The 26,125-nt window shown below is 40.0% G+C and overlaps 1 protein-coding gene across 3 annotated transcripts in view; it reads right to left on the reverse strand.

Moving 5' to 3' along the window:
* Positions 1-26,125, reverse strand: part of pde4d (phosphodiesterase 4D, cAMP-specific) — a 211,894-nt gene that overhangs the window by 52,165 nt on the left and 133,604 nt on the right. The window contains exon 1 of one of the 3 annotated variants that reach the window (XM_028578740.1): positions 22,809-23,648. The exons of the other annotated variants lie outside the window; for them this stretch is intronic. Within the exon in view, the coding sequence (XP_028434541.1) occupies positions 22,809-22,897 (89 nt within the window). The 5' untranslated portion in view covers positions 22,898-23,648. Of the gene's footprint in view, positions 1-22,808; positions 23,649-26,125 lie in introns of those variants that run through there. 3 annotated transcript variants of the gene reach the window in all.

Genomic DNA, 26,125 nt, shown 5'->3' on the forward strand with positions numbered 1-26,125 from the left:
ACACACACACACCTCTCCCCCTCTGGGCCACCTGGAGTCCTCTGACCAGCCCTCTGCAGTGCCGGACCACAGTCCTCACTGGTCTGAAGTGATCCAGTGGGAGCTTCCTTCCCTCAGTGTTATTTCGGTGGAGTGGTCAGGTCTGCCAAGCTGCTTGAGAGCAAACCCGAGTACAGTCAGATCCAACCCTCCGTCCAAGATTATTCCACACCGCTGCTGCTGCTGCTGCTGCTTTTCCCCGAGCTCTGAGCGTTTTGACAGTAGGTGGTTCTTTACCCGGCTCTCGCTCTGTCACTCACTTGCACTTTTCTTTCTTGCCAGCGTGTGATATTCCTCTTTTCTCATCCATCCAGGCACACACAGTCTGTTCCACTTTCTCAATCTGCTTCTCTCTAAGTCCCTGAGGTTGTTTTTTTTCCTGACTGGTGGAAATAAGATCTCCTCTTCCTCTCACAGTCTTCCCCCTCCCTCCTTACCTCTGTCTCTCTTTCTCTCTTTTCATGACTGTGTCCCTGTCTTTGAGTTACTAGACTCTCCTGTGCTGTCTCTATGCTTCCCTAAGCTGCAGCTTGGGTATGTCTGGAGTGGGAGTGGTTGTTTTGGTAGTAGTAATTCCTTGAAGGGCGGGACTTGTGTCAGTCACTTGGCTGCCACACTTACCTAAAACCAACAGCTAAAGCATGTCAATGACCTGGAGAGAGCGTACGAAGATAGAGTTGGTTGACTTTCATTATTGCAATAAAAGAAGCAATAAAACAAGGATTTACTGAAAACCTCATGCTTTTTTTGTGTTAACAACGTTAGCATTATTAAAATTGAGAATAATGTGTGGGAGTGAAAATAGGTGAAAAGAATTGAGGACAAAATTAAATTTTACTTTTAATCGTAGCAAGCGATTTACAATTTTCCCAAGCATCAACTGAACCTATTTCAGCACTCTATTCAAAGACGTATTATTATATTCCACCTTAACAGAATGGCTTTCTTTTATTTCTTATCATTTCCAAAACAGAGTAGGTTATTTTTATCTCATTGTGCTTATTTTCACATAAAAACTACATCCGCAGTGCCCTGCTGGCTATAAAATAGAATCATCAATGTGTTACTACCTATAAAATAGTTTTGAGTGTGGAGCTCAGATGGCACTGTCTGCTGTTAGAGTTGTGGTCAAAGGAGCTAACATTAGCACTCCACCAGGCAGACAGGTGTATCAACTGTCTGTGATGTCAATCACACATGAACGAGTGAAGCCAAGCAAGCTACTCCACTTTTGTATGCACTCTATGCGTTTCATGTTTAGGTTTCTTATAGTATGTTGGAGGATCACAATTAGACATATACAATAATGTAAAACACACAAAAACAAACAAATATGATGGGATATAAAAGTCAACAGAGTATGCATGTGCAATTTCAGCCTGGTATACAATATGAAAAAATTCACATGTATAAGCAGACACACAACGTATGTAAGGATTATTTCACTTTTAAGCATTATCTTGCATCTTCATATTCTGTTCTAGCACTGCAGACAATTATTTATGGATTTTGTGCAGTTCTTTCTGTTGCAGTTATCTATTGAGGATGAAGTGAAAACACAGCACCAGATCAGCAAACGCAGTTAAAAAGTAGGAGACAACAATTGAAAGAAACTGTGAAGCATCAGCGTACACATTATGCAAGCCCTCTCATCTTGTAAGCACTGAGAATATTTACATGTCATCAATACCGCAACTGGCCGTAGGCATAAGTAACAGGAGATGGACATCAGTCAGAGAATGCTTCTCTTTTGTTGAGGGAAGAATAATTTGCTCATTGCACCCATAGACTGATAATACTGAGGTCATCCACTTTATGGCCACTGATGCTTTAGAAATTATTACGTACAGTACTGTAGATGTGCTTTTATGTCATGGAAGAAAGGAGGCAGACCTGGGGAAAGAGCGACACAAATGACGTATCCTATTTTTTTGTATACGCACATGCAGACAGATGAGCTCACGTGCAGAAACAAAACAACACATGGACAAAACATGGCCACTAGCCATACTGTACACACAGACACCTCCAAGGGTCCGACCAAATAATAACACAACAAATTAACATTAAATGAATGCTTTTATGTGCACAGTAACTATGCCCTGAACTACTGATCTAAAAGTGCATGAGAAATCAGATTGCTGTGTAACCATGTATTGATTTAAAGGATGGTTTCCTTCCATATCCCCATGTGTCCTATCAGTTTCAAATTTCATGCCGGAAAAGGAATGAACACTAATTAACGAAAGACACTTCTGAAGCTTTTCACACCTGACTGACATCTCTTGGACAGTGCAGCTGATTTCATGCTGACAAGGTTGATAGTTTATACTGTATGTTTTACATTGATATAAAAATAAAATACGTAATACAAATATGTGTGCACCACTTGAAGTGAGTTACAGGAGTTGAATAGGCACATCTAATGCTTTCAGTGTATGGAAGAATGATGGAGTTTATAGCTGAGTCAAAGTGGTGAAACTAATCCGATTACCACGGTCTGCACATTCCATGCAGTCAGGGAAAGAACAGCAAAAGAGAACAGTTTCTTTAAGAAAACTCTTTCCTCCCCTGCCTTAAAACCACATGAATCCCAAATGAAAACACAGCAGAAAACATGATAAGACCTATGCAAACATTATTTATCCCATGTCACCATGCTGAGTTCCATATTTAAGAAACTGGACACATATTATTATTATTTTACTTTAAAGACGGATCTGTGACCCAGCTTGTGGGTCTTAATCCGTAAGAAACTGATATACCTACAGTTTGGCACACTATCGCTTCTTGTTTTCCTCTCTCTACTGTCTCTTGTGAAAAACAACGTAGCCCACTGGTGCATGCATCCATTCACAGAGACACACACTCACACATAATGAGTATTTACTGTTAGACTACACTACTGCCATCCCCAGGAAGCAGAGGTGTAAGCCACAGACAAAAATAATTAACCTGGTCCTGCTTAACAGGGGTTGAATTGCAGGAGGCAAGAATGTTATTTTGCCTACAAGTCATAATCAAACTGTAAAATCCGCATGAAATCAATTTAACTTGTACTACTTTCAACACTACGTAGATCCCTATATGCCAGAAAAAATCAATACCTCAGCTTCCCCTTGCGGGATCAATAAAGTATGTCTTAATCTTTGAATCTTAAAAGATAGTGCATATATTCTTATTAACAAGTTATTTGTTTTTTTCTGTTAGAGGTGATAGTGTTTTATTAAAAAATAAATAAAACCAATAACAACCAGCCAAATATGCAGTGATCTTGTTTATACATGTCTCACCACAGTAGAAAAAAATTGACTCCCATATATATTCCCAATAACGTAATTTTGTAAGCATTTAAATATACTAAACAGTACATTACCATATTTAAGATTACTGTATTTGTCCCTAGGGAACTTTGTCTTGGACATAAAGGCTGCCCCAGGCCACAGACAAGTGCAGACATAAGTGCATTCAAATACATGCAACACACACCCTCATTTCACACCCTCCTTACAGTATGTCCTGAGTTTAGGAGATCCACTGATAAATGGATGAAAGAGTTTTTACCTATTCAAGCATCTTCTCCTGTATTTTATAGGAACCCTGTAGTATCTAGCTGATGGGAGCAGTTTGTATTCTGAATACAGGACATGGAAGGGGTCCGCCATAATTTGTCTAAGCCTATTTAACTCTAATCTTCTTAATGAGCATTTTTTTTTTTGGGGAGGGAGGAGATGCACCCTATCAATTTCATTGCTGTTGGGACCAGTCAAAATAACATCATTTCCCTCTGTCCGACCCCAAACACCCAGAGCAAAAAGTAAAGTCTCTGTTGGATCCTAGTGCTTACAAAATTCACATGGACATTCCAAGACAGATTACAGTCGATAGACGCAAGTATTCGCAAGAATAAACCTGGTTAATACAAGCGTTATGGACCAATAGGGGAGAATAATCCTCCCAATTGCCCTGGATCAAAACTAATTTCCTCTTCTTTCTTATGTTTACAGGTGCTTCATTGCTAATGTAATTATTTCTAATGAATTTTCTGTTTGTCTTTTCAGTTCCGTTGAAATTTTTGTAAGAAAACAAAACAACCTTTACAGTAAGAACCCAATAAAACTGAATGAATGAAGTGAGTGAATTAATAAATATTTCAGTTTTAGGCAAAATAGAGGATGCAATCAAGCAATAGAAGGTTACTGCTATTACATTATTGTAGGCTAAATATATTATGTTAATGGTGACTTGTTAAACCCTACCTGCATTATCTAATAAGCACCATTTATGATTATTCTGTCTTAATCCTGTTCTATGCAATTCTGTGCACATCAGAGAACCACTGCCACCTAGTGGTAAAATTGGTATAAGTGTTATGAAAACCAGTTGCATAGATTGAGTGACAAACAAAAATAATTGATTTTGTTTAAAAAAAAAAAAAAAAAAAAAAAAAAACAGACCTCTCCCATGAACCAGGTTCAGTATATGGTGCAGATAAACACACTCAGTAAATGCTGATATAAATAGCACTTCAGTAAGGACCAGGCAGTGAGCACAGATGGCTGGTCCACAGTATTGACAAGGCTCCATCCATATCTATATGTCTACAAACGCCACCAGCCATTACCGCGCGCTCCATATTCAAATACTATAGAGGCACAAACACACGTACACAATTGAATTTCATGTTACACACACACACACACACACACACACACACACACACACACACACACACACACACACACACACACACACACACACACACACACACACACACACACACACAAACACAAACACACCAGATGATAGCACATCTTAGGTTTTGTCAGGGTTCGCTGAGTACGTATTAGTCAGAGAAATGCAGTATAAAAATGGGTCTAACAAGGTCTAAACATCTTCTGTGTGAGCTTTAATGGACAGAGTGCTCTCATGATTAGCTTACGCTCTGCTGTGGTTAGTGAATGGACTTGTCCTCTTCATCACCTTGATGCTTTAGATGATGACTGGATGAAACCGGCTTATTTATCATTTACCTGGCTCTTAAACATGTTTTGTAAAAGCAGAATAGCTACTCCGCATGGAACACAGAGAGACACAAACATGCACACAATTATACACACTATACACACAGGTCGACACTATAGGTTCAGCAGAGTAAAGAGCAGAACTACAGCTTCGACAGAGCTCTAACAATACAACCAGCCACCAAGCAACCACCATTTACACAACGCTCGGTTGTGAACACTGTTCCAGTTCTGTGTTGTCCAGGTGGAGCTATTCATCAGCTAATGTTCTGATAAGAGATACAAACACAAAAATCTGCACACAACACATTACATAGTCACAGTTTACACTCATGGAGCAATGAGAAAGAGATTTTTAGCTCAGCTGATGTTCAGCTTCACCAAGTTGTCTTCTACTTGTTACTTTCTTATTTACTCTATCTCAACTTTTCATTATGCAAGCAATGGTTGGATAATAATTATAGAAAAAACAACACAAACAGAATCTGCCATTAACCAACACCAATGAATTCCAGATGCATTTAAAGAATGCAGATACTATGAAAGAGTTCCACATAAAAACAAATCCTCAGTACAAGACAGAAAGTTTAGGCTAAGGTCACATCATCGACATGCTGTCCCCCTTCCTCCCACAAACAGTTTTAGTCCTAGCAATCATACCCTCTCCTGCCACGAGGTTTGATGTCAATGGGCTTGTTTGTAGCAAAGGGGGAGCCGTTGGAACAGGCGTGGCGGTAGCGGGCTATCCTCTCCAAAGATAGATAATCTGAGTTCACAGGTAAACTCATTTTGGTGAGGTTCTTAACCACAACCACACAAAAACACACACACACACACACACACACACACACACACACAGACTTGTGTCAAGACTGATGTAGAGAGAGAAAAGATAGAGTGACAAGCCTGATAAAGCTATCTCAGTGGGAAGGAGGGAGGGGTGTGTGAGAAGAGATGGGCGAAGAGAGGAGAGGGCTCAGCATGGGTGTGACTTGTTCAGGAAAAAGAGAGAGTTTGAGATTGAGAGATGCAGGAGAGGGAGGAGCAAAGTGCAGAGGTAGAGCAAACGTATCTTTTCTCTCAGTTAACCATCAAGAGTCAGTAATGACATCCACAAGAATATTTTTAGTAATAGTGTAGACTTGCAGCAAAGTTACATAATCATGTTGTATGTACAATGCCAATCTACATCAGGTAAAGCTTTATGACGGATAAGGGAGTAAGGCAATAAGTGTACAGTAAAGATGAAAAGTAAGATGACATTGATCATGTCCGTTCACTTTTCATCATCCATCAGAAGTCCAGATTTAAACTGAAAAATTAGTTTTAACAATAAATTGCTCCCACTGCAGGTAATGCTGTAGTTTGTATCTTCCATACTGCCTGCTTCTTCATGCACACTGCCAGTAGGTGAAATTGTCTTGTCAGTGGTCTTGAGTGATCCCTGAGATTGTTGGTGAGGTGTGTTTTTGTGTGTGTGTTTTGTGTGTTTTGTGTGTGTGTGTGTGTGTGTGTGTGTCATTTAATCACACAAAATACTGATGTAACAGGCTACCAAATAAACTGTTCCATATACTTTTAAAAGCGTTTTTATCTTTGTTTTCTATCCATTTTTCAAAATTGTAGGGAGCTTCTCTGATCATGAGCTGTCATCCAAATGTTGTATTTTGTTACGGTGTGAGGGGTAAGTTTTATACCAGTAGAACATGTAAAACACACCAACTTTCCAATTCTCCCAATATAAACAACAAGCATTAGTAATATGAGTAAAAAACAGAACACCTTAAAAGAATGAAGAAATTTGCTTCATGAAGCTAAACGACATTTGATTTGCATGTCAAACTAACTGCTGATTGGTAAAAAAGTGAACAGGGGGATACAACATACATACAGTACATAAACTGTAAAACTATTTGGTTAAATAAGTATTTACAAAATGACTAAGTCACTTCTTGTCAGGGCTTTTTTTTACTAAAAAAAAGTCCAATTTTATTTATTGAAATTGAATGAAACCAACGTAATTCTGCCAGCCCCAAGCCCTGTCTCAACCATAGACTGTAAAATGAATGGACAGAGCATGTGTGACATCACCCATTGGTTTGTGGAGATCTGCTACGAGTCGTTGAGTTTGCCGTTACGGGCGCAGCCATCCTGGTTGCGGATGTGACAATTTTAGACAAGAGGATAGAATGAGGGAGGAGCCACATTACGTTACACACTTTCATATCATAGCCACGCCCTAAAAAACACACATTTTTAAAATCAACAAGACCATAATTCAAAAAATGATCATTCTGTGTTGCAGAAGACTATCGATTGAGACCATAAAGTCATTATGAAAATGTTTACTGAGGTAATAAATCAAGTTAGAAGTGGGTCACTTTCTCGTACTCCTTTTGCAAAAACACGTGTCGCCCCCTGCTGGAATTCAGACAGAATGCAGGTTTAAGGCACTTCTGCATTTGCAGCACTTCGCCGAACCGGATGCTCTGTCCACTAATTTTACAGTCTATGGTCTCAACTAGTGATGTTACCCGTGAACCCCCTGGTTCCCCCTGAGGCATGTATCGAAAACATGAACCAATTTGGAATGAAGCTTTGTATCGGAGCTTGATTCGTTTTGGGATAATCACGTCACCAGTGATGTCCGAAGCTTCGTTTCACACACACCCACGTGACTGCTTCGAAGTTGAGTTTAAAAGCTGTGCGAGCAGCGCGACACGGGGCGCGCCTCTGTGGATTGTTGCAGTATGAGAGTCAACAGAGTCAGGAGAGTTAGTGAATAGAGAGCTTATTATAGTGAATATTATAGCGAGTAGAAAGTGTATAGCCAGTAGAAAGTTCATAGCGAGTAGCCTAGTTTATAGGGAGTTTATTGCAAGTAGCCTAAATTTATAGCGAGTAGAGGATTTATAAAGGAGAGTTTATAGAGCCTTCTGCACTGCCTATCTCACCTATTTGGCTGAGGAGACAATGTTGCTCTAGGCTACGTACTCAATATAAATCACAGAAATGTGTGTGCAATAATGTGTTCTTCATTCATTTCCCTCCCAAATTTGTTTACAAACACAAGACAGTTCACAACCAAAATCCTAACTTTATTGTTCTTTTTTTTGTGGAGAAGGCAATTACATTTTTATTTATGCAAGGTCCCACATAGGCTTATGGCGACCAGCGGACGCCATGCTGACTGCCGAGTGAATACTGTGGTGCGTACATTCAAAGTCGTACATGGAAGTGGGGGAAGTCATAGGGTTGGGCATCGAGAACAGATTCCTACTTGGAATCGTTTGGAGGATTTGGTTTCAAATCTGATCATGGGTTCCAAATTTAACATGCGCAAGTTTGGGTTTCCGTAGCAGGCAGGCGCTTGATGTGTTGCAGCCATGGAGCACAGTAAGTGGTGCTCTAATGTGGCTTTATTTTACATTGAAAAAGCCCTGTAAAACTTCAACCCACCTTTGAATAAAAATAAAAGTTTCCTCTTATTTGCGAAATAAGCATGTGACCTGTTTCAACTCCACCACCACCAAGAATCGGAAACGAGAATCGACAAGAACCGGAATCGAAATTGGAATCAGAATCGTTAATATCCAAACGATGCTCAACCCTACTGCTGAAATGCACAATCCGGCACAGTTTATTGCTCTTATAGTGTAATTGGTACCACGTGTTGTCCAAAACAGTTTTTTAAATGGAACTTTGTCACTGGCATCAGTTTGTTAAGTGAAAATCACATGTATATGGTGGATAGAAAGTCATAGTTCTCGCATTAATACCATTTCCTGAAGGCAACATGACAGAGGAGTCTTCTGCTTTCTTTGTTAGGCTGTCACTCATAATTCCACGCCCCTCTGAGTTGAAGCCACGCTCCTTACACAAAATCTGGGCCAAAAGTCTGAAACTGAAAAAAACTGATCTGAAACAGAAAAAAAAGATTTGAACCTGTAAGTTTTTATCTGAAAACATGAAATGTGGAACTGAAAACAAATACAAAAGCAAAAAATGAAAATTTATAATTTATTCAAAAATAATTCCAGAATTTAATCTAAATTTTATTCAAACTGAAAGAAAAATTGGTACACTTATATTTAGTTTGAATATTTTTTCAAGTTTTAGACCAAAACTTAAATTTTCAATTTCAAGCTTTAGTTTTTCAACTAGGCTATATATTTTTTTTTCAAATTAACAAAACATTTGGCCCTGATTTAGCTCCATAAATTTCTACCACCAGGAGGGAGCAGAGTACCATAAAAAAACGATCTGGAAACAGCGGTGCAAACCTTGTATCATGAGAAATACATGTCAAATTAACAGTAACTGCAATTATAGCCAACAGTGAGAATTAGTAGAGCAGATAAATGTAAATTAATTTCTAAGAATTAAGCATACAGCTGTGTTTGTAGATAGGATTTCAAAATAATAGGAGCTATAGGTGGAACAGGATCAACTGAGCATGCATATTTATGATTTTTCAAATGAGATTACTGTCATTTGTTATCGTGTAGTGTAGTATCATTTTCAGTCACTTTATCACTAACAAGATAACATCTAAATCACTCCAACTGATAAATCTCTTAACTGTTCCTAGCTGTCAGCAGGGGGCAGTCTGCTCTGCAGAGAAAATGCAGTTACAAGAGCTAAACCATCAGCAGCTCAAACACACGAGTCGTGAATCTCTGTGGAGTTACGGCTTCTGCTCAGCTCTGACAGAAGCAGCCAGCATGTGACAACAGCTCCTGGGTGGACAGGGAAGCTGTCAAAGTCACAGTCACTCGCACTGAACATCTGAACACCACTACATGTACAGCCAGATAAAATGCACACAGATCAATACAACAAGGCTTCACAGATCTCTACTTCACTTGCACCCTCTGACAAACACACAACCTGTAACACAAGCATATGTCTGCCTATCTGCCTGAGTCGGCCACACACCGTCAGTGGCAGCGACGAGCTGTGACGGAGCGTCAGGTGACAGTGGACTGTCGTCAGTCGGTGTCCCTGAAGCTCAAACCAGAACCCCCCTATCTGAATGTTCAAACGTGTACATACAAGCAGCAACACCTTTTCAAATAGAAGGTATGGGTAATACAGTAAAACTGTATATTCTTATTTTCAATAATACATTTCAAATCTTATTTTAAAAAGGGATGTACGTACTGGAAATATTGTTGATTCAACCCAGTAGAGAAAGAAAGCCATAAAAATGAAAATTTAACATTGTCAATATATAACGATGAGACCATGGTCTTATATTCCATTGCTACCTAAAAATAGACAACAAAGAAACACAAGCGAAAAAAGCTGACTGCACTGTAATCAGTGACAGAAATGAGCAGCCAGGGATGCAGACTCCACGGGTTAAGTACAAAAGTGCATAGCTAATTGACTGGCTGTGTGCCAGAAACACAGCAAGGGCTTTGTGATGCGCTCTCTTCTCATGACTGGCAGGGTCAGCCACCTTGTTAGGGGCTTAGGATTGATGTTGCATGACAGACTGGTGACTGGGACAGAGTCAGAGGGAGGATTGAAACAGGAGCGTTAGGTAATTCCATAAAAAAAACATATGAGACGTGGCTGGGTTGGGTCAGTGGGTAGAGCAGGCGCACGTATACTTAGGCTTATGCCTCGATGCAGAGGTCCAGGGTTCAAGTCTGACCTGTGACAATTTCCTTTTTTGTTTTTCTTCAAACTTTTCCCCAAATTTTTAAATTCTTGATATCTCTGAACTAGGGATGCTTCAATTCAAGTCACCAAATTTGCTAATGGCCATGATGCGACCGATTGCCATTAAATACAGTTTCTTTGTCATAAAATGAATTGGTTCCTTTATCAGTTATTGAGTAATGGTACTTTTTAGGTCCACAGCAATAAGTGGATTTGTGGTTCAACAGCTGATTTGTTAGCTTCAGCTTCATGTAAGCTAACTGAATTCTATAAGAAAGCAATGGGCAACAGTATGATATAGCATGATGAAAAATAAGGTATAACTGTGTGGCTTAAAGTTGCTGTTACAGCCTAGTGCAAGTGCACTGGCAACTGCACTTCCACTGCCGTTGCAAAAAACATTTAATATGATTACAATGATTGGATATTTGTTTCCAAGTATGTAAATCAGCAATAAGGTAATGGCATTAAGAGACAACAATAGAGATTCATGCGGCACTGTATTTACGTAAATCAAACAGCTCTCAGACAGTCATGATATGCGTCAAGGAGCAATTTCTTTGCCTCAGCTAGGCACGCACTTACTGCCTACCTTTACAGTCCCCTGCTACATTCATGTTTATAATGTGGTTGCCATGGAGAATTCAAAAGGGACAGGTAGGTCCTGACAACCAATAAGGTTTCAGTTGCTAAGGATACAGCGGCAGATTGTGTAGTGAATGACAGTGAGCTTCTTGGAGGGTCAAGGATGGAAAGATGGAGCGGAGCTATCAACACTGATTGTTATATTTGAGTGTTAAATATGTACATGTTAATATACACTCAAAATTATCCACCCAAACATTTCATTGCAGAATGTGACTGGGTTCACGCCAAGAAATGAACTAGGTTTATTCATTAACTATTCACAGCAGCTCTGCACGATTTACCTGTGCTCTATCTATACATCCAGCTGGCTCACAGACTGGTGAGAGGATTTAAACTGGCTAAACTATTGTTTGTCTCACAGACTCGCCAGAGCACAAAGGAGAATAGAAAGCAGCCCTTACCACATAATAATAAAAAGAAAAAAGTCTGGAGAAGTGTGATCACTGAAGATAAGACCAACAAAAGCTCCTGCTTGTGCTGTGCATGTGTGTACTGCAAGTGTGTGTGCATCTGGCTGCGTACACTGACAACAAAGTGTGTCGTGACGCGTTTAGGCTGAAGTGAGTTTGGACACTATGAATGTGAGAACCATGTACTGAGACCAGCATGATGAAATCTGGCTCAGAGGCAAAGAAATACTTGTGTCAGCACAGCACTTGGAGTCACATCTACATCAGAAACCCTACCAGCATACCAGTATCATAAAGCAGACTGAAATAACCATTAAAACGATATAATCATGTTGAAAAACTGTGCGAGCTCATGGTGAGGAAGCATCCCAGTACAGCTTTTACTTAACAACCTATCTTAATGTGCACAAATGTGGATTCCATGCAGACTAGAAGGTTTGTGTGTCAGGGCTCAAACACATGTCTGCGCTTGTCTTTAGTAATTTGCTGTGCAGCAGACCTCATTCTTTTTTTTAAACTAATGCTTCTATAAATGGAAAAATGGTTTCAATCACATTTTCCCAAAACTAAAGCCTACATTTTTAAATTGCTTATGTCTGACCAATAGTCCAAAACCATAAGATGCTAAAATGTTTTCGTCATATAAAACAAAGAGAAGCAGCGCATATTTACGGTTTGTGAAACTGGAACTATTAAATGTTCATAAATGACTTAAATTATTAATTATAAACATTGTTCAGTATTTCTCTATCAATCGACTATTTGATATATTGACTACTCATTTCAGTATTATCCATTTAATTTTTTTCAAGATCTACATAAGCAAATGTATAAAGTAAAGAAAGAAACAAAGAAATGTTTTAATAAGTCAAAGTATACAGTATCTGAAACTAATAATTCTTAAACCAATGTAAACATAATACACCTTCAATAATAAGCAGTGCTGTTTAAGTACTGCTTCCAGTCATGTACAGTACCTGTTGTCAATGTGTAAGCGGGGGTTATGATATCCCACATATTGTCTAAAACAGTCAACTGCAGTACACAAACAAAGTCACCAGACCACAAAAGCAACAGTGGTCACAGTGTTAGCCATTAATCTCAAAAGCAATTTTGTAAATGACATTTGTTGTGCCAAGTTAGGCATTGAACAGCACAACAAATCCTCACATGAAATGCCTGTTTGGATATCATATGCATGTGATGTGTCTATGAAAAGCACACACGTTTGTGTGTGTATTTGCAGCACATGTTGAGTAATAATAATATCATGATATGGGTCTTTAATGGTTACTCAATAGACAAGTTCTGCCACGCTTTTTGAAGGTCTGCTGTTAACTCAACATCACACAGTGCACACTCAGTAATGAACATCAGACACTGTCTTGGCCGGCAAACGGAGACCGTTTTTTGATGGACACATTAATGGAGAGATGAATGGATGGATGATAACAGGATGCAGACACCCATGGACTACAACATTTTCTTAATGGGCTCTTGCATGTCACACAGGGACACACACAATTCTAGCTGTAGTGCACATAGTGAAGCTAATAGGTTTACCTTGGAAGCAGTCCCAGTGATGTCAGAGCAATCCCTCATTAAAACCCTGATGATTTCACCACACTGGTGAGCGTGTGAGAGCTGAGGCCACATGCTTATGGAGAGGTTCGTAGTGTGTGTCCAATGTGTGTACAATGTGTGTGTGTGTGCGTGCATGTGTGTGTGGGATGAAGGGAGGGAGGGAGGGATACCCTGTCATTGAGTGCCAAGAGTGCCCCCGCTGCAGTCCAGGTAATCCAGTTAATCCAGGTTAAGATGTTCCTCAAAACACACACAGGGAACACCAGCGTCACAGGGGCTCATCTTCATTATACTAGGTCCTCATATGCAGTTCATTAAGTACACCTCCTATATAACACAAACAACTTTAACATCCAGACAGAGGTGTACGAACATTGCAGAAAGAATAGGGTAGAGTTAGGAACCTGTTAACCCTAGGTGTAGAAATGTGCAGGCTGTAAATAAACTGCAGAGATGAACTGAGTGCTTATGTAAATGCATAGGGACCCCTTTTCCTCCATAGGTTTACATAGTCACGATGTTGCAGGAAAATGAGGTTGCCCTGCAGATCATCCCAACAAGTCCCCTAATCTCAAGGTCTTAAAAGCACATTTGGGAGGACATAAAACAGGATCTTTGCTGCATGAATGTGCTTCTGGAAAAAACAAAACGAAGAGACAGCAAAAAGGGGTGAGTACTGGCTGAGTGTAGCAAATCGAGTGCATGGTGTAAAGCGGAAATTAAGTGTAGATATTCAGTGCTGTCACAAATATTCTGTCATTCCTATCCTGCTGAGAGAGTGTTATTCTACAACCTGCAGAGAGTCTGTCATACCGGATGGATGACAAGTGTAATGGTTAGGGTTGTGTCAGTGGGAGTGTTTTTCTTTCGAAGGGAGCATTGTACAATTGCACTCAAAATATACCAGCGCATGCAAAATACAGAGGAAAGTGAAATATGTAGACTAAAATTGGTTATAAAAGCTTGGATATACAGAGTTTGGAAAAGGAAGTCTGCAACCAATGCAACAATAAAACTGGACAAAAGAGAAAAACCAAAACAATTATCAAATAAAACCCTTATACTAACAGGGTTTTGTGCGAACTTTAACTCTACAGCTCAAATCTATTATACAGCATTGTCCTTGCCAAAATAAAAAATTACAAATTAACACACCCTGACAAGTCATTCACCTTCCTTTACCCTCACAGGTTTCCTAGCAAGCATTAGCTGGAATTACAATTCTGTATAAATTGTAATATATCTTAATCCAGCCAGGTATGTCGGAAAGCATGTGTGTGCGTGTGTGTTAAGGGGGCACCCTCTCTCAGCCTAAACCTTTCTAATCGGTTTGTATGCCTCCTCATATACAGCATCAGGGCAATCCTAATCACCATCATCATCAGAAACAATTCCCTCCTGAGATGAACATAGTCATTGTCATGCTTTCATGCTAATAAGAGCCAATTGGTTTGAAAAGCAGACCACAAGGGAGGTGGTTGAACTATAAACAGCTGACAAAGATCTTCTGAGAATGAGTGTAACTTTCTTGGATAAGTCAACACACCTTTGGAAATCTGAATCTAAAAAGGGGTCACTTGTTAAGTTGTGGCCTCGCACAAAAGCAGCAGCCAGAAATCAAAGCCAGATGAACCTCCACACACACACACACACACACACACACACACACACACACACACACACACACACACACACACACACACACACACACACACACACACACACACACACACACACACACACACACACACACACACCTAGACAGAAAGTGAGCAGTGACGCATAAACCCTTCAATCTTAATGTATGTTAAAGAAAATCCCAGGGCTAGGCCTCTACATTGTTTTTCTCAAAACTATTCTCCACATCTTTTTGTTTCATTACAGCTGTTTGTTTTTTAGCTGTGGTGGGAGTATATAACAAGCTGCTCTCAGAGCGCTGCTTTGTTCTTGCAGGAAAGGGCCTCGGCATGATAACATCTGTTGGCTAGCCGTAGGTTTTGTTTGGGTCAAATAGTGACGTGCACGGCTGCACAGCGGCACTCCAACTCACCATAGACAAACGAATGATATTTCCTAATTTCTTTGTCACCAAATCAGCAATGGCATTTCATTGCCAGGGAAATTACAACAGTTATTTTCGTTATGGATTAATCTATCAATTGTTTCCAATTAACTGTGTATAAAATGGCAAAAACATCTCCAGATTGCATGTTTCATCCAGCCAGCAGTCCAAAAACAAAAAAAGAAAGGAAATTTAAGCAAATCTTAACATTTGAGAGGCTGAAAACTAATCGTTTGAATACTACGGATCATAAGACGCCATCTTCATGATTCATAATTATGGACACACACTCACTAAAACAAAAAAACCCATTCCACTCCGATATTTGATCAAACGGAGCTACTACAGCCATTCAAAACGGCCAGACGGTTGACTACTGTACACAGATCTCAAGCAAAGATGAAGCTGTGATCTACCTACTTTTCATTTTACATTTCACTAACATCCGCCATCACTGTCTGGGGGCAGTCCCAGCTCCCTTAGCTCCAGCTTTAGCTTGTTAAATTTCTACTTTTGTTGTAAGCTGAGCTCATACAAGCACCTGCAGCTATCCCCCGCCTCCAATATGTCTGGCTGCCACGCTGTATTGTTATTTATCTGTCCATCTTTTTGCCTCGGCCCCGAAGATGAAAACAAGATTGAATGCCCTATCTTGCAGCTGCTTTGTAGACAGCGGTGAGAGACAGCACAGGCCGCGATGAATAAAATTGAAATGAAATAGATATTTAAAATGAATGTGATGTCAAAGCTGCCTCCAGGCTTTTCAGAACTGTGGCTCATGTATGTGTTTCAAACATACTCTAGTGATCAAGTTATGTAACTATGGAGTTATAAAGCCACAACTGTTGAATCCAGCAGTACATCGCTAAGGAGCGCATTGTTCCTCTCGGTCTTATTGCTCTGTATTTATTTATTTACAATTAATGAAAGGCTAAGGGGACAAAACAGTAAATGCATTCATGTTATAGGCTAGTTGACAGCTAAAAGCACCAAACTAGATTACACTAAATAAAGACAGTAAGTGATTTCTGTCCATTACAAGCCAAAACATCAATACAAAGGCACACATGAGACATATTATTGTTATTATTACATTAGTTATTCTATTATCAAAATGCTGAAAGCAGCCCATCATCAACTAGATAAACAGGGAAATATGACTAAGGTTAACTAATTTTATTTGTCTGGGTGAGAAAAAAATCTGATATGGTAAATTATTTCAAAGTGTTAGCCTATTGTTGTCTGCCTATGTGAAAGTGTGTTTTTGGCTTTGAGATGCTGAAACACTGTCTCTAGATATTGCTCATTCTGCACTGCGGGTGTGTTCGAAAACACAGGAGGTGTTCCTGTATAACACGTAACACAAAAAAGTAAGAGAGGAAAACCTTATCAACTGTAAATAAGTGGCAGAATAACATAATTAGAAATCCAAGAGCAGCAATGTGGGAAAGAGATATTGGATGATAGCAGCTTGGGTACGGAGACTCTTAATATTGCCAATACTGACTGACTCAGTGTGTGTGTTCAGACAAACGCACACTAACAGAAAATGTCCTGCAAAATAGGTGTGAAACAATGAACTGATCATTTAGCAATTCAAAAGAGGGGCTAATTAAAATCCTAACAGAGAGAAGGTGAAACAGTGGAGCCTTTGTGAGCAACACCAGTATGTGCTTCCCACTATGCAGATTAAATCGAGAGCCTCAAACATATCTGTAGGAACATTTCTGGCATGCTTCAAGTAACTTGATAATCAATTTAAAGGCCGCACTGCCTCGCAGAAAAGATGGAAAAACAACACATTCCATCTAAATCTTACTATCACAGCTCTTACTCAGACATGACTTTAATATTAACTGAAACTGAAATCAGTGAAGACAGTCATCCCTTTTTCAGAAGGCGAGTGTCACAGGATCTGATATTCTACAGCATAAGATTAGTTATTAGTCATAAACCGTGTGGTCAGACTGGGCTGTCCGACCATACACTGCTGTTTGACAGATTGTATGACTGAAAGCAGTGCACACTGCCTGCATCTAAAGTTAAAACCGATTTATCTAGGGATACAACTAACAATCCTTTTGAATTATTAATGGGTTTTTTTTTACGGTCAATTACTATGTGTCATGAATCTGCAATTCCACTCAACAGAACATTTTAATTAATTCAAAATTAATTTTAGTTTATACGGCTAGCAACTTTACTATATTGGTTCACTCTCAGCGCTGTTGTCAACCTAATTTCCAGCCACAGCAGGCAGCTGTTGGTGAAAAAGGTCTAATAAACCCATTTTCACTGCTAACAAAGTCGGCAACAAGCTGGTGAACTTAGTGGAGAAGCTAAACAGAAAAATATGTTCATGAAGAGTTGGTGGACACTAAAACAAACCCAAAAGGAGAGTGAATATCGGACTTGTACGTGTAGCATAACTCTTAATTAATGCTAATGTTGCGCCAGGATCTGTTGGATGTGCAAAAAGGTAATTTTTTGCCAACACGTTTGCCATATTAAATTTATAACATGATGTTTTTGACAAACGCAAATTTTATCAAAATGAAAACAAGGAACAATTTAATTTGTGCAACTTAAAAGGAACACGCCGACTTATTGGGAATTTAGCTTATTCACCGTAACCCCCAGAGTAAGACAAGTCGATACATACCCTTCTCATCTCCGTGCGTGCTGTAACGCTGCCTGACGGTTCCAGCATTAGCTTAGCCCAGCACAGATCCTGCAGGTAACTGGTTCCAACTAGCCTACTGCTCCCAATTGTGACAAAAGTGACAATATAACGCCAACATGTTCCTATTTACATGTTGTGATTTGTATAGTCACAGCGTGTACAAAAAACAACGTAACATGAGACACAGCCATCTTCTAACAGTAAAAAAACCGGAAACTATATTCTCAGACAGGCTTGCTGCGAGCATATCACTCCGCCCAAGTACTATATTCTTTCGCTTGAGAATATAGTTCCCGGTTTGTTTACAGTTAGAAGACGGCTGTGTCTCATGTTACGTTGTTTTTTGTACACGCTGTGACTCTATGAATCACAACATGTAAATAGGAACATGTTGGCGTTATTTTGTCACTTATTCGGAGCAGTAGGATTGCTGGAACCATTCACCTGCATGTTCTGTGCTGGGCTGATGCCGCTGGAGCCGTCAGACAGCATTACAGCACACACGGAGATGAGAAAGGTATGTATCGATTTGTCTAACTCTGGGGGTTACGGTGAATAAGCTAAATTCCCAATAAGTCGGCGTGTTCCTTTAAACTGTGCACCTCTGTATGTGTAGTTACAATATTTAGTGCATAAAGCCAATCAAAACATATGCAAGCATTATGTCCTTGCGAATTAGGGCTGCACGATATGAGGAAAATATCAAATTGCAATTATTTTAAATTGATAATGCGATTGCGATATGATTCACGATATTGGAGGAAATGATCATTTTTGTATCATTATTCTCATTTTCATTGAAAATACAAATAAAATTATTAAAGTGTGATTTCTGCGAGGATCTGTACCAAACAAAGATTTGTTCTTTAGTCTGTGGGCTACAATTTGTAGGCCGGGACGTCTCTGCAACACCACAATACTTAATTTAAAATGGTTTGACAAATATTTTGCCTTTAACAAATATTGTGCCCCCCGGCAATTTGGATACTAGACCGTATTGCGATTTCGATAAAATTGCGATTAATTGTGCAGCCCTATTGCGAATAAATTCAACACAATTATCAAAAACTTTCTTATTCTATTTTATCATTAGTCTTTTTTACTTGCTTTTTTTGTGAAAATAAAATAAAAATGTCTATCAGTCTGGTATCACATTACACTGAAACTGGAGGCATGCTGTGTCCTTTTAGCCCCACTCAGTCTTTTTTCACACATAACAGCCTGGTTTCTGAGGGAGAATGCAGTGGAAGAAAAAGTGGGAAAAGAGAGGAGCGTTAGACTGTGTGGTCCTGCACAGTAGGCTTGGCAGAGATTGATGCTGTAAGTGAGAAGTGGTTCTGTATCACTCACACACACACACACACACACACACACACACACACACACACACACACACACACACACACACACACACACACACACACACACCCCTCTTTGGGACAACAGTGAGTGATGACTTTGTCTCCTCAAAACTGACAGCAGGTCTCTGCTGTATCCCAAAAGCCCATTTTAAAAGCTCTGCCCAAGTCCCAGCAATGTAACTTGGAGTGATAGAAAGTAATCTCAAGTTTGCCTGAGATTGACCCAGCAGCGCTAGAATCAATGACAATGTGCAGTGGGACAAAGCCTCAAAGAAATGAGATAACAATGCTTTGTGTCTTGTTATCTTTCTGACAAAATGTGGTATGTCTGAGGAAGCCACCTTTGGGGCCAACTAGAGAGAGGAAGGGGGGCTGATGTCCTTTAACACCTTGCTTATAAAAGCTGAGAAAAACACAAATTACAGTACAGGGCAAAAGTTTGGACACACCTTCTCATTCAATGTGTTTCTTTATTTTCATGACTATTTACATTGTAGATTCTCACTGAAGGCATCAAAACTATGAATGAACACATATGGAATTATGTACTTAACAAAAAAGTGTGAAATAATTGAAAACATGTCTTATATTTTAGATTCTTCAAAGTAGCCACCCTTTGCTTTTTTTGATAACTCTGCAAACCCTTGGTGTTCTCTCAATGAGCTTCATGAGGTAGTCACCTGAAATGGTTTTCACTTCACAGGTGTGCTTTGTCAGGGTTAATTAGTGGAAGTTTTTCCCTTATTAATAAAAAAGCAAAGGGTGGCTACTTTGAAGAATCCAAAATATAAGACGATATGTTTTCAGTTATTTCACACTTTTTTGTTAAGTACATAATTCCATATGTGTTCATTCATAGTTTTGATGCCTTCAGTGAGAATCTACAATGTAAATAGTCATGAAAATAAAAAGGAAACACATTGAATGAGAAGGTGTGTCCAAACGTTTGGCCTGTACTGTACGTATTTAAACAATTTATCATCCACTGACCATACACACCCTGCAATATTTAGGAGAATGGGAGATGGAAGCGATGCATCAATAAAATAAATATAACCTCGTCTATCCTCTCCCCCTGGTCTCTGAGGCACTGGATTGACTTAATTGGATTAGTACACACACTTTTCATTTCCTTTCTGGTTAGTGTTTAATGCAGTTTAGACAATCATACATCTTAGTCTATTCATTGTGGTGCTGAGGGCAACCTTGCACATTTAAAAAAAATGTAGGATGAAAACAGCAAGCCAGTTATAATAACTCCCAAGAGTCTCTATACATTAACAGTTATGTATGCAGTTCAGAAGCATAGTGATCGATAAAAGCTCCTGACTGTAACAATGATCCTATAATGCAGCATGGTCTACTGAGAGAGAGGGATAATTTGCCAATGATGTTCCTCCATGGCCTCAATACACTCTGGAGTGAGATGCATTTACCCAGATAAATACAGCAAATACATTTGTGTGTTCATGTCTGGGTAGGTGCATGTGTGAATGCACATTTCAGACATAAATGCATTTATTTTTGGGGCATAGCTTGACTGTGTAGAGAAAAAGAAGAAGAGATCCCTGCCTGAGGTTTGAATGGAGTCTGACAGGCCCATCTCCCATTTTCAGAGACTAATGCTCGACTAGGACAACCATGACAGCACCGAATTGTTGTTGTAGCACTGTCACTAGATTTGCTACATCTAACCAATTCAGCAACACAATACATTCCAGCAGAATGTGAATTACAGCTTTCTCTTACAGATATTTCATTGTAAACAACTACTGTAAAACAGACACTTTGTGCAGCTTTAAAGGGCTGAGAGTAATATATTGTGAAAAAAACGTGACTTACCAATTCACTTATCTAAACTTTACACAATATGGTCACCTCCACATTCTGTTTATACAGCCTGTGTGTGCATTATAATCCCTAACAGTGTGTGTGTGTGTGTGTGTGTGTGTGTGTGTGTGTGTGTGTGTGTGTGTGTGTGTGTGTAGAGGAAAGAAAGGAGCAAGGATGTTTAACTGTGTTTCTGTTTACAATATGTTCATGGATTACTAAGGAATTATTTGACATCGCTTCCTGATTGAAAGGCCAGCCCTCTTTTGTTTGTGTGTGTGTGTGTGTGTGTGTGTGTGTGTGTGTGTACAGGAGTAAGTCTTAATAGCTGGGTAGACCAACTTTTGTGTTTCTTTTGTGTTTTGACATTGCATAGAGTTCATTGATTTTCCACATTCTTCTGTGTTCCATTTACTTCTACACAGCTCTTTCACTGTCTCTACTGAAAACCTATTAAATTACATTATCAGGCACATCTCATCCTCTGCAATCTGAGCAGATTTATAAGTTAAATCAATGGCCGCTAGTGAGTACAATTTGTGTCACATACTGTAGATTGCATAGACATCCGGTCTAGATCTAATCTTTCACAATCTCCTGCCTTTACACACATCATCCAACAACAGAGAAAAATATGAAATATGGTTTGCATGTCTGTGCTTAGCTTTAAAACAAAGCATAGAGAATACTCAGAGGCCCAGGGCTGTTTTTGACTGAAAAAAATAATTAAATATGATAAAGTGTAGAAAGTGTAGCATGTGTACTGTCACACCACAGAGAAGAATAATACCAAAGAAAAACAATTGACAAACCGGTCCGACAGACAGCAATATAACTACCCCTACTACTATTTGTTGAGGTTAATATAGTTTGTGTGAGCATTAAGAACTATAGCCACTACAATATGAGCATTGTCCATATCCCAACAGCCCACTATGATGACATAACTCCCTCTGTGTCCCTTACCAGTTCATAATGTAGCTGTGAGACAACTATTCCCATAAGATTCCCAGCCTAACTATGACTAATCAAAACAAGACAGCAGAGAAACCCAACAACAATACAGATGTTTTTACAGGTAGTTTTGCTATTGAAAATCAGTCTCCAACTAAGCAGTCAAGACCTCTGTGTGCTTTCTATTTCTGACTCACCCTTGACTTGATGTACTTGTGCATTTAGTGTGGGAGAAAATGACAGGAAATGTCTGGCCCATTTAACAATAAATTTCCCTGAATACATCTGAGCTGAGCTGGGAAAAACCTACACTGGGCTGGGCTAGGCTAGCATTAGGGGAGCTCTAACCATACCACAAAAACAACACACACGGCCACAAATGAATCCGCACACCAATTCACCCTGTAAGTATTTTAAATGACCTCATGCACATACTCTTTACCAGGAAAACAGCAGCAGTAAATGCATGAAAATACAGAAAAACACACCAAAAGTAAACCCCTTCAAATGCATCTTTAAACAATGACTACAACTATTACTCACCATATCCAGGAGTGCCTTCTGAAAGGAAAATGGCTTAGGTGCATCATGGACCTGTCACTGGAAACACCTGGACATTGTCCAGGCTTCATACCGAAGCTGTGCCAGGACTGATCCCCCTAATTGATAACCTTTCACCCTTTGAGCCCCTGTATCTACCTAGCTATCTATCTACAGACACTGCCCCACAATATCCACAGGCCACAGCACAATATGTAGTGTCCCATACTGTAGTCCTCTGCTGTAATGCACCCATTCAGACCAGTCTTCCAGTAAAGAGCCCCTTCTGAACTTCCAAACTCACTGGTAGTGCATCACAGCAAAAGGTGCCGGCTTACATCCAACAAGGCAATCTTAAAAGTCAAACAACATAGCACCATAAAATCCATTGAGTTCCAGAAGAGAAGTAAAAAATCCCAATAAATGTGAAAAAAAAAAAAAAAACATTAACTGGGGCAGACTTAAGCCCAGTGTGAACGTCTTTCAGCAAGCGTCTCGGCAGTGCGAGCACACATGCGGCCACCCAGCAGGACCAGCTAAGCTCTCCGGCTGCTTCTCTTTTTTCCGTGGTATTCTTCCGGCAAAGGTTTGGAAATTACTGTCCCACATCCACATGGTGAACCGGTTCAGGGACTCATTCCTCCAGTAAACATTCCTTTTCTTGACAGCCAACAACGGTAGTTGGAGAGGCAGTGGTAGTCACACCAGCATGACAGAGCATGTTACACACAGTCACTCAAATGCGCTTTCACCCTCTCAGCTTTGCCCCCTTTGTCTCTCCTACTTTGCGTCTCCCTCTTTGTCCTGCCCTTTCACAACCTTCCAGGGAGGGAAGTGAGGAAATGGGGAGAGAAAAAAAAAAACAGTGAAGAGCCTCTTCGGTATCTTCCCTTCTCTCTGTCTCGCTCGTCTCTCTCCCCCTCAGTCAATGGGATGTCCTGACCCTGTGTAAGAGGTGTGCCTGCTCCACTGCAGATCCAGTCAGCTAAACCTATTGATCCTCTTACCACATACTGCTCATCCTTATTCAGATAGGAACACTTCTGCACATGTACAATTTGCATACACACAGGAATGCACATATTCACACATCCTCTAGTGTATTAAGTCATATGGGCAAAGTGTTGACAGAAGTAATTGCCCTGATTTCCTTTACTTAACTCCATCTTCTGCTCTACTTTTCTTTTCTTAAATAATATGTGTGTATCTCTTTCAAAGCCCTCCGTCATCACAACGCAAGCACTGCTGTTGTCCTGTCAGTTTGTTTTTGCTTCTCTAAGCAACACCCTCCGTCTGTCTCTAGTGTCAGCATGCATGCCAGTGAACCATGACAATTCAAACCGCACAACAAATGCTTCAAACTAATCTTATTATTATTTTTCCCTGTGTGTGTGTGTGTGTGTGTGTGTGTGTGTGTGTGTGTGTGTGTGTGTGTGTGTCATACAGTATAGTCTGTGCGTGTGTAACTGTGAAAGCATGCAGGGGGCATCCCAAGGCATGTTTGTTTTAAGAAACTTGTTATGTCTTACTTTGCCTTACTGGAGTATAATGCAATCCTATGTTCTTACACCATTGGCTTCAAGCCACATACTTTCTTTTATATCTACTTATTTATGAAGATAACAAGATAAATCACTAATCTACAATGTATCATGTTGTTCATTGTGCATGTCTGTCTATGTAACAGTCTTTGAATGCATGTGTATAAGTGACTTTGCATGCACATATCAATTCACACAATTGTGTGCGAGTGGTGTTGGCAATGAAGTTTTGAGTTGAGGTTAGCACACTAAGGTTGTGTCTGTGTGTGTGTGTTTTGCATTAAAGCCCATAGCTGTGGCTGAGCTCCAGTTGCTGCGGTCTGAAAAACAGGATCCAGCACTGCTTCTTACACACATCCTGCCCAACACACACGTCAGCAGCCTCTCAACTCCTGCCAAAAATCAAACCACCTCACAGCCTCGGTAAGCCTGCACCTTCAGCCACAACAGCCACTCTCGAATAGGGTGGAGTGAAGCTGAATGTTGAGGAATCTGCTTGCGGGAAAATAAAGACAGATTGCAGTTCTGGGGGGGATGGGGTAGTTTTAGTGTGTTAAGGGGCAGGATTGGCAGTTTAGGCAGGAACAGGGAGAACAATTTCAATATAAGGGGCTTTAAAGGTTAAGCAAGAAAGCAGCTCGAAAGCACTGAGGTACCTGTTATTCATTATGTGCACATACAGAAAATAACAACAACTCTCCATCTGTCTCTCAGATTTATTCTTAAAACAGTCATATTGTTTCAGATCTCTTGCGTTTAAATGGAAACTGCCGGCCAGCATTCTAATAATAGAACATACTGTCCACTGTATGTCCCTGTGCGCATGTGTGTGCATGTGTGTATTACATAATCTTAGTCCCTGCTTTGGGGGCTGTTGGCCCCTACTCTGCTCAACACTGGTGAGCTGTCAGGACTCATCCTGCAATCTGAGAGAGAGAGAGAGAGAGAGAGAGAGAGAGAGAGAGAGAGAGAGCGACTTTGTCAAATAAATATAAAAAAGCAGGAGAGTGGGTGAGAGCTAAAGTGAAAAACACAGATGAAGAGAGAAGGTGGGGTAGAGGGTTGAAGTGGATGTAAGTGGACTCCCGGGCAGTTCTTGTGTTTTGTTTTTTACCCTCATAGTGTTTAAAAACGTTCTTGTGGCAGCGATATGGAAGAGATGTTTCCTGTTTACTGTACGGGATTGCCACACCACCTAAAACCATAGTTTAAGACACACATCTGAACACATGTCTGATTGCTGGTTAGATGATTGGCCACTGCAAGCATTTTTTTGAGTGTCCCCCCTGCGGCAACCCCTACCGTAGCCTAAACGCACTACCCCCATTCTAAATGAATGGAAAGACCTGCGTTTTTGCCGGGCAGTGGAATGGCCAACCCAGGCAGTGTGAATGTAGCCTAAGAGCATATGCTAGCATCTTTAGAACAAGAAGGGCAATGATGAGGCTTTTCTTTGCAATTTCCTTACCATGGGCCTTAGAGCTGAAAAGATGGAGGGCAAAAGTGTAGCAGTGACAGAACAATGTAGGATTGATGAATATTAAATTAAAGATTAAATGCAGCCATGCTGCAGGGAGACAGAAACATTGAAACAATGATATGTGCCTGACAGAAAGCCAACACAATGACATATTACAGCCATAAAGTACAGTGTTAACCCATCATCATCAGTGACCCCTGCATGTAAGCAGAACAATTTATTTTCCATCTACAAAAAAAAAAAATCACATATTTGAATCAGCTGGCCTTTTCCATTACATTAGTGCTCCTACATGGCTC

Source organism: Perca flavescens, chromosome 5 (genome assembly GCF_004354835.1).
Source record: "Perca flavescens isolate YP-PL-M2 chromosome 5, PFLA_1.0, whole genome shotgun sequence".
Taxonomy (NCBI): Eukaryota; Metazoa; Chordata; class Actinopteri; order Perciformes; family Percidae; genus Perca; species Perca flavescens.